This window comes from Anolis sagrei, chromosome 5, assembly GCF_037176765.1.
Source record: "Anolis sagrei isolate rAnoSag1 chromosome 5, rAnoSag1.mat, whole genome shotgun sequence".
NCBI classification, from domain to species: domain Eukaryota; kingdom Metazoa; phylum Chordata; class Lepidosauria; order Squamata; family Dactyloidae; genus Anolis; species Anolis sagrei.
Genome location: NC_090025.1, coordinates 88,043,865 through 88,053,279, shown reverse-complemented (window position 1 = coordinate 88,053,279; position 9,415 = coordinate 88,043,865). Strand labels below are relative to the sequence as shown.

At 41.3% G+C, this 9,415-nt stretch overlaps 1 protein-coding gene across 5 annotated transcripts in view; it reads right to left on the bottom strand.

Moving 5' to 3' along the window:
- Positions 1–3,620: 3,620 nt before the first annotated feature.
- CD36 (CD36 molecule (CD36 blood group)) overlaps positions 3,621–9,415 on the bottom strand; it is a 95,776-nt gene continuing 89,981 nt past the window's right edge. For all 5 annotated transcript variants that reach the window (XM_067468850.1, XM_067468851.1, XM_067468849.1 and 2 more), the window contains exons 13-14: positions 7,403–7,567; positions 3,621–4,168 (exon numbers count right to left, since the gene is read on the bottom strand). In XM_067468850.1, the coding sequence (XP_067324951.1) occupies positions 7,403–7,567 (165 nt within the window). In that variant the 3' untranslated portion in view covers positions 3,621–4,168. The remainder of the gene's footprint in view (positions 4,169–7,402; positions 7,568–9,415) is intronic.

The following is a 9,415-nucleotide window of genomic DNA, read 5'->3' as shown; positions in this document are numbered from 1 at the left end:
GCTATGCATTGGGGATTCACGTGTCTAAAGAAAGCATTTATCACCATTTCACTGAGGTCAAGATTTTGTTCAAGTTGTGGAGGGGAGAAGTGAATTTCATAGAATCATAGAATCATAGAATCAAAGAGTTGGAAGAGACCTCATGGGCCATCCAGTCCAACCCCCTGCCAAGAAGCAGGAATATTGCATTCAAATCACCCCTGACAGATGGCTATCCAGCCTCTGTTTAAAAGCTTCCAAAGAAGGAGCCTCCGCCACACTCCGGGGCAGAGAGTTCCACTGCTGAACGGCTCTCACAGTCAGGAAGTTCTTCCTGATGTTCAGATGGAATCTCCTCTCTTGTAGTTTGAAGCCATTGTTCTGCGTCCTAGTCTTCAGGGAAGCAGAAAACAAGCTTGCTCCCTCCTCCCTGTGGCTTCCTCTCACATATTTATACATGGCTATCATATCTCCTCTCAGCCTTCTCTTCTTCAGGCTAAACATGCCCAGTTCCCTAAGCTGCTCCTCGTAGGGCTTGTTCTTCAGACCCTTGATCATTTTAGTTGCCCTCCTCTGGACACATTCCATCTTGTCAATATCTCTCTTCAATTGTGGGGCCCAGAATTGGACACAATATTCTAGGTGTGGTCTAACCAAAGCGGAATAGAGGGGTAGCATGACTTCCCTAGATCTAGACACTATGCTCCTATTGATACAGGCCAAAATCCCATTGGCTTTTTTTGCCGCCACATCACATTGTTGGCTCATGTTTAACTTGTTGTCCACGAGGCCTCCAAGATCTTTTTCACACGTACTGCTCTCGAGCCAGGCATCCCCCATTCTGTATCTTTGCATCTGTATCACATTTAAGTGTGATCAGAACATTTAAGTGTGTTCAACAATAGAAATTACGTATTTATTTATTTATTTACATTATTTCTATCCCGCCCATTTCAGCCCGAAGGCGACTCAGGGCGGTATACACAGTCGGCACAATTTGATGCCGAAACAAAATGCATACATTAATAAAGCAAAACCACCAAGTGCAATTAAACATAAACGACAGTGCATAACAAACAATTTAAAAAGAAACTATGTCCTTTCGTTCAAATCTTTATCCATTACATTGTCTTGGCCATTCCTGGGTCAATTTCCAACTCTAGTTTGTCTGTTTACTCCAGGGTTCTGAATGCTTGCTCGAAGAGCCAAGTCTTTACTCTTTTTCGGAAAGTCAGGAGGGAGGGGGCTAATCTAATATCCCTAGGGAGGGAGTTCCACAGCCAGAGGGCCACCACAGAGAAGGCCCTGTCTCTCGTCCCTGCCAGACGTGCCTGCGAAGCAGGCGGGATCGAGAGCAGGGCCTCTCCAGATGATCTTAAGTTCTTGGGGGGTTCGTTGGGAGAGATGCGTTCAGATAGATAGACTGGGCCAGAACCGTTTAGGGCTTTATAGGCTAAAGCCAGCACTTTGAATTGAGCCTGGTAGCAGACTGGCAGCCAGTGGAGCTGATTCATAGAATCAAAGAGTTGGAAGAGACCTCATGGGCCATCCAGTCCAACCCCCTTCCAAGAAGCAGGAATATTACATTCAAATCACCCATGACAGATGGCCATCCAGCCTGTTTAAAAGCTTCCAAAGAAGGAGCCTCCACCACACTCCGGGGCAGAGAGTTCCACTGCTGAACGGCTCTCACAGTCAGGAAGTTCTTCCTCATGTTAAGATGGAATCTCCTCTCTTGTAGTTTGAAGCCATTGTTCCATTGTTCCACCTGGCTGAGATCTGTGGTGGCTACATGATGTTTAGAACTAATTTAATTAAATGTGCATCTAAGCTGCTTAATGTAGCCTTAAACCACATTAACAAATGGCCATTCTGTATTCTCTGGGTTAAGATAGACGGGAGACGGGATGGCCCCTACCATCTCCCTCCTGTTCTTGTCATATCAGAGGCCTCCAGGCACAACATTACTGGTGGCTATTGCTCATTAACTGGACTGATGTTGGCTGAGGTATAGGGCCATCAGAGAAGAGAAATGGTAAGGAGAAGATCAAAGACCCTTAAAATGGCCATGTGACAAATGTGTTTGTCTTAACTTTGGAGGGAGGGAGGGCTGACAAGGTTCCCCTTTGCCTTTATATAATTTATCCCCTATGAATGTAACCTTCACCTGACCCTTCTTCCCCATTCCCCCTTTTTTATTTAAAATGTATAAAATATGATATGCCATTCTCTATGACCCCAGGAAGGGAGGTAATCTCCTGATTGAAAGGAACCTTGACAAAGGACATTTTTGCATGGACAATACAATGGGCACTGATCTCGGGTCTCGGAGTCTGGCCGCTCGAGGGGATGTGCCCACTTGACATAGATAGTCATATCTCAACTGGACAAAGGACCTTTGGAAAGCCACAATTTGTCCTGATCTATTTACTCATTTAAACTTCTCTCAACCGAAACTGCAAACCAGATTATTCTATTGTCTCCATATCCCGGCTCAAGAAAAATCCAGATTCTGGCCATCTTGCCAGACCTCAATGTTGATTACCATCCCTCATCACAATAAGCCGGTCAGCTGGAAGGCCCCTGAGGACTCGTCGGCCACATGGACATCACATATTTCCATAATCCACTCAAGTTCTCATTGTTTCCCTCTCATCCCACCTCCCTCTTTCCTGATTGGCCAGGAGGCTGAAGTGGTGTGAGCTCACCCATTGTCTAAGGTGCTCAGGAGGCAGCCAAGCCTCCTCCCAGCTGTAGTGCCAACCAATCAGCGCCGAGCCGGCTGGGTGGCGGGGAGTGGGAAATTCAAATCTGACAACTCTATATATGTATAAAAGACTTTATTTTTTTATTCAATGTATGTCTGCTTGACGAATGATCACCATATGACATCCTTTCCAGCTGGATCACAACTTGGTGGCTTTTCTTCAACTTGGTGAGACCTTTTATTGGGAAAAATCAGGGAAAAATATTGGGTGCTTCTTTCTGTCTCGCCAGGGCAACGAACTCTTTGATGAGTCTGATTGGTCTCTGCCTCCTGGCAAAGATCCCTAAATTCTTGTTCGATATCATGATGAGGCCTTTTTATATTATCTTTCGGTTTTTCACAACTTTGGGCATTTTAGCATGGCCCTTCTTAAGACAAAGATTGGAATTCTATAAGGAAACTTTGAGTGCTACCAGGGCTATGCCCAGCTAAGAGACAGGTGTTCTGCCCCAACCTTAGTTGGCAAAGGAACAATGCAGTGTTTTATGCCTAATGGCATCTCAGATCTGTTATTCCAAAGGAATACTCAGTAGGTGTGTTATGTGAATTTGTTTCCATATTTATCAGGTAGACTGAGTGATTAGTTCCTATCAGTTGGCAGGCAGTTCAACTTATGCTTGGATCTAGACCTATGTTGGAGCTAAACCTCTCCAACTGTAACCAATAAAAGCTACAGCCAATACATGGTGTTTGTATCTTTATTGCTAAGTGGAACCTCAGTTATTAACCATTTTATAATCATGATATAAGTTTGCACTTGAAGAAAACATTCTGGTGACTTTTACTGCCCTTTATGTTAAGCAGAGCATGTGTGCACCCTTGTTATGGTATGAGCATAAACACACATAAACTAAGGAGTCATGTGAGTCAAGTGTTGGTCTTTATAATATATATTTTTATTTCACATCTCTGGAAGACAGCAACAACAGCTTCATTTCAGAGGTTTCTTTCCCTCAGTCGGCTGGATGGAGAAAAAGGATTGCACATAAATTTCCAAACTAAGCTGTTGGTTGGCCTAAAACATGGGCTTCGTTAAACAGTTCAGGCCAATGTCCTCTGATCCCATATTTGAATTCTTGAGGAGGGGTTGAAGTAGTGCGCAGGCAGCAGCAAGTTGCATAAATGGCAGCACAGGCTTGATTTCCAGATTTAGAAATCCACAGGACAAAAACTTTCAATGACTAGGAGGTTTAGGTGCTCTCAGGAATTCCAATTTCACGCTAGTCTTTCCAATGGCATTGGAATGGCTCCTTGTCACAGTCATCAGCTTTCAGTGGCCAAGAGGCCCAGTATTCACTAACTTTGCCAAGATAGAGATTCTTCCTCAGGTTATTTGCTTTTATAAAGTATAGTCCAGTAATTCTATTTGGAATGTCATCAAGAAGTTGTCACCATGACTCTTCCTTGCTTGAGATCAGAAGCCTGAGAACAGAAAAAACAAATGAATGGTTAGTCAGATGGAAATTACCTGGAATATAGTTTGCCTTGGCACAGAAAACTTGTATACTAATACAGCCAGCCTTCCACATTTGCTGGGATGAGACACACAGGACGTCCACGAAAGTGAAAAATCATGAATAAAGAAATGCAGTGCACATTACAGTACTCCGTTTAGAAAGGCACTAATGCACAAATGATTGCCACTAAGTTAACCCAACTGCTCTGTGCAGACATTATAATGGGTGATGTTTAGCCCTGATGTATAAATATAGCAATGGATAAACATATTAAGCTTTTTGGAAGCAATAAGAATAGCATAACATGGGTATCAAGCTTGGTTGTAAGCCTTTATTTGCTGTTATGAATTCAGCAGGGATTGAATAGGATTTCCTGATTATTTAGTTGTGCGATCTGTTGCAGCACCCACATTTCTTGCATGACCATGCTATGGGGTAGATAGATAGATAGATAGATAGATAGATAGATAGATAGATAGATCTCCACCAATGCAAAATTTTCTGATTTAAATCCACACTCCCACTTTTATTTTGAAACTTTGACAAAAGCAAAGTACACCTTGTTTCTTAAGATAATCACTCATCCTGGAGCATAATTCTCTTTGCTTTATCTTTAACAAATAGGACTGTAAGTGGGAAAACAAAAATAAAAGATGACAACATATAGCCTGTAGGATATGCATTTCCAATTTCAGTTCTAAGATTGTTCGATAGCTTTTGACAAGTCAACTGGATCCACTTAACAAGGTTGTCATTTCCGTTGAGCAATGACAACCAGAAATTATTCAACTGTGTATGATACCTATCTAAATCCTTTCTTAAAATCTGAAATTACCATTTCCTGTTGGGAGACAATACAATACAATTCTTTATTGATTAGTCAATTTTGACCATATCAAAACATGCAGCACATACAAAACATACACACTTGCCCATACGTACAATAAAACCATATATGAATACAAGGTAATCTTAATAGTATTCGATTTAAGACTGCCTTGAGAGTGACCAAGAGGAAGCCTGAGCAGCACAATGGGGAGAGAGAGAAGCCAAAGACTATCCCTCTCTTTGAACCCAAGGAATGCAAATATAAATACAAATCAACACCTATCTTCTAGGGCTGGGCGGTTTCGTTCGTTAATTTCGTAATTCGTTATTGATCCATATTTAAATTAGCTTACGATCCGATATTGAGCCATGCAGGAGCAACTAAAAATCGAAACGAATTTTTCAATTTATTTCGTAATTGTTTCGTAATTGTTTCGAAATTGTTTCGAAATCGTTTCGAAATTGTTTTGTTATAATTTCCGTATGTCTGGTGCAAGTTTTATAGTTGTTGTTTGTTTTATCAGTGATAAAAAAATAAATTATCACACCAACAGTCAACAACAGAGGGAGAGGGAAGCTTCAGAAGTTCCCCCTGTCCCATTTGGAGGTTTTTTTAGCGTATTGCGCAATCGCGTCCGCCATTAACGAATCGATTCGTAATTGTTTTGTAATTTACGAAATTTCGTATATTTCGAACTTTTTTAAAGAAAAAATTCGGAATTCTTTTTAAAAACGAAACGCAAACCCCCCCTAAAAACGAATTGAGTTTAGAAACATTTTTTTTCCGTGGTTACCCAGCCCTACTATCTTCCTCTTCAACTGATAATGTAAGTTCCCAACCCACCCACCCCCACCCCTGGTTTTAACTCCCATACCAACAGAAAATAGATTCTCTATACTGACAGAAGATTACCCTGAGACGGCGAAGGAAAACGGCCACACGGCAACTCCCCCAGGGACAAATATCTATGATAAGAAAACTAACTCTAGTTGTTTTGAGTTGCTTTCCCTGCATGTATTTCCATCTCAAGAGTCTATGTCAGCTAATTGTGAAATAATAAGAGACATAAATGGGCAAATATTTGAAATAGAGGCTTTGTTACAATCCCTAATGAGCCAGACTAAGTCTCGGCAGGACCTTCCTTTAGCAAAACATACGGCTAAGGACAAACTAGTGAAACCTGCAAAGGAAACCAACACAATTAATGGTAGAAGAAGCTAGAAGAGATGCCTCCTGTAAGCAGAAGTGCTCACTGCAACTCAACAAAAAAAAAAACAGCTGGTGTTTCATATAGTAGATACTGGGGTAAATGGAGCAATAAAAATAAGATTCTGACATCTCTTAGCAGCATCCTACAGAGAGAATTAAAGCCAAAGGATTTTCCCCCTCCTATGTCATCCTATCCTGCAGCTCTTCCTGTAGCAATCTCGGTCTATTTAATATCTCTCTCTGGCTTGTTTGTGGTAGGCGTTGGAACGATTCTAGCAAGTCCCCTTCCTCGCCCATGTGTAACTCACCAAAGGGTACCTCTATACTGGGCTGATTTTGGACCGCTGTATCCAACGCCTCTGGTGGGGGGGGGGAGCTGGTTAGTCAGTATCTCTACTGCCATATCAGCATTCGGTTGATTTCTTGGAAGCAGTGGTCTACAGCAGACATCTTTGTAGAATTGTGCCGGAAAAATTCCCAAAGTACCCAACAATGACCTCTTTTTCAACAATTGAACAGGTATAAAGGGGCTCTTAAAGCAGAGGGACACCCTTATGAAGTCCCAAGTCTCCATCAGGGTCCAAACAGCTATCAGTGTTGAATTTCTGCAGTTCAAGATCTGCCTTAAATAGATATTGACTGTACATACTGAGTCCCAAGTGGGCCGTACTCTGTTAAAGGGATAAATATCCAATACTAACACATAGTTCTGCAATGTGAAACTGATATTCTGTTCCGTTTGGGCCCCATTCCATCGGTCTGTTGGGAGGCAATATGTTGTCATTGGGTCTGCAGTCAGCTGGTTGGAAAGAAAGATGACATCCAGTATTTCTTACGATACAGACTCACTGGATAGAATTTACAGTTGGCCTTCCTTTTTTTTGGTTTATCTTTTCCTAATCTTATTTGTGGTTATTATTAAAATGTTATTTCTAGTGATTTCTAGGTTCTTCAGTATGATTTTATGTTGGAGGACCCAAACATTCCTAGGGAAGTAGTCCCTTGGGTTTAAAAAGTGTTTATTATTATTATTATTATTTGTGGGTTTTCCATCTTTGTGTGGGCTTGCACTCATAACTCATAACCCAAACTTTTTGCCCTGAGTTTTTTCTTTTTTTCCAAAAGTATTTTTTAAAACGTGTCTTTGAAGGAACTGATTACCTATTTTGATTTCTGTGCTCTGCATATTAAATAGGCAGCCATGAATCCAAGGAACATGACAGCACCAACAACGATCAGCACTGATTCCACTAGGTATAGCAATCTGATGTTATTTGTCACTTTTGTCCGAAAAAACTCAGCCTTCTTGTCATCAATAACAGCTGTCTGGAATAAGAAGAGAGAAAGAAAGTCCAAGAACAACATTATGTATCGTTTTTCATCATATTTCTTTGATACACCTACACACTATGAAAAAAGAACTTACATTTGGATATTTTAATCTATTTATTTATTTCTTTATTTACAGCTTTTATATTCTGCTCTTCTCACCCCGCAGGGGACTCAGGGCGGATTACAGTGTACACATATATGGCAAACATTCAATGCCGATTTTTGACATACAAACATATACAGACATAGACAGAGGCTATTAACTTTTTCTGGCCACCAGGGGAGCTGTCGCTTTCATCGTCCATCTGCAATGCTGACGAATTATTATTATTATTATTATTATTATTATTATTATTATTATTATTTGTACCCCACTTTTTCTCAGAACTGAGACTCAAAGTAGCTCACAACTTAAAAAGTTATTCAAATAAAAACATACAAAAGTTGAAAAAGAGAACGAAACAGGGTACAATTATTAAAAGAAATATATTAAAATATCATTAAAACAAATAGAAAACTGATAAAACAAACCAAATAGCACTCCCTGTCCTATTATTTTAAAACTTTCTGTTTTAAAACTTTTCCTGAAAAATATGTTTTAGTCTGCCACTGAAAGTGCAAGGAGGGGCCAATTTGGTCTCCCTGGGAAGGAAATTCCAGAACCGAGGAGCAACCACCAAGAAGGTCTTTATTGCACAACAGGAGAGTATGCAGTGTCCAAGATGTTGTTGGACTCTGCATCTCATCACTTCTTACCAGTGCCAGTGCTGGATTAGGGCTGATGCACATCTCTTTCCAACACCACAATCCTTACCACACCACATATGTAGAAGTTGTATATGCATTTCTGGCTGAATTAGGTGGTTGGAACGGTGATTTATATGAAGAAGCAGCAGAAATCAACAGTAAGGAGTTAGGCCAGGCATCCCAGCCAGTTCACTGGCTGTTATGATTTCTGGGAGTTGACGTTCAAAACACCTGGAGGGCCAAAATTTGCTTATGCATGAGCTAGGCTAATTGTGATGGGACAATTTACTGCTGCAGTACTTACTATATTCTGCAGTAGTACATTATTATTATTAACAATGAGTATGCATGCCCAGTGTGGAACACATCTCACCACACTAAAGCAGTAGATGTGGCTCTTAATGAGGCATGCCGCATTATCACAGGGTGTCTGCGCCCCACACCACTGGAGAAATTACACTGCTTAGCCGGTATTGCACCACCTGACATCCGCCGGGAAGTAGCAGCCAATAGTGAAAGGACCAAGGCAGAGACATCTCCAGCTCATCCCCTGTTTGTGTATCAGCCAGCATGTCAACGACTTAAATCAAGACATAGTTTTCTTAGATCTACAGAGACACTCGCTGGAACACCCCAGCAAGTGAGAGTCCAAAAGTGGCAGGCCCAAACCCAGCACCTCAATCCATGGGTGATACCAGATGAGAGACTCCCCCCTGGGCACACAGAAGACTGGGCGACTTGGAAGGCACTGAACAGACTGTGCTCTGGCATCATGAGATGCAGAGCCAATCTTAAGAAATGGGGCTACAAAGTGGAATCCACGGCATGCAAGTGCGGAAAAGAACAAACCACTGAGCACCTGCTGCAATGCAACCTGAGCCCTGCCACATGCACAATGGAGGACCTTCTTGCGGCAACACCAGAGGCACTCCAAGTGGCCAGATACTGGTCAAAGGACATTTAACCAACTACCAAGTTTGCAAAATCTGTGTGTTTTTTTCTTTTCTTTTTTCTTTTCTTTTTAATCTGTTTGTTTGTTTTGTTCTGTTAGAATTGTAATACAATGGTATGGTTGCTGATGACACAATAAATAAA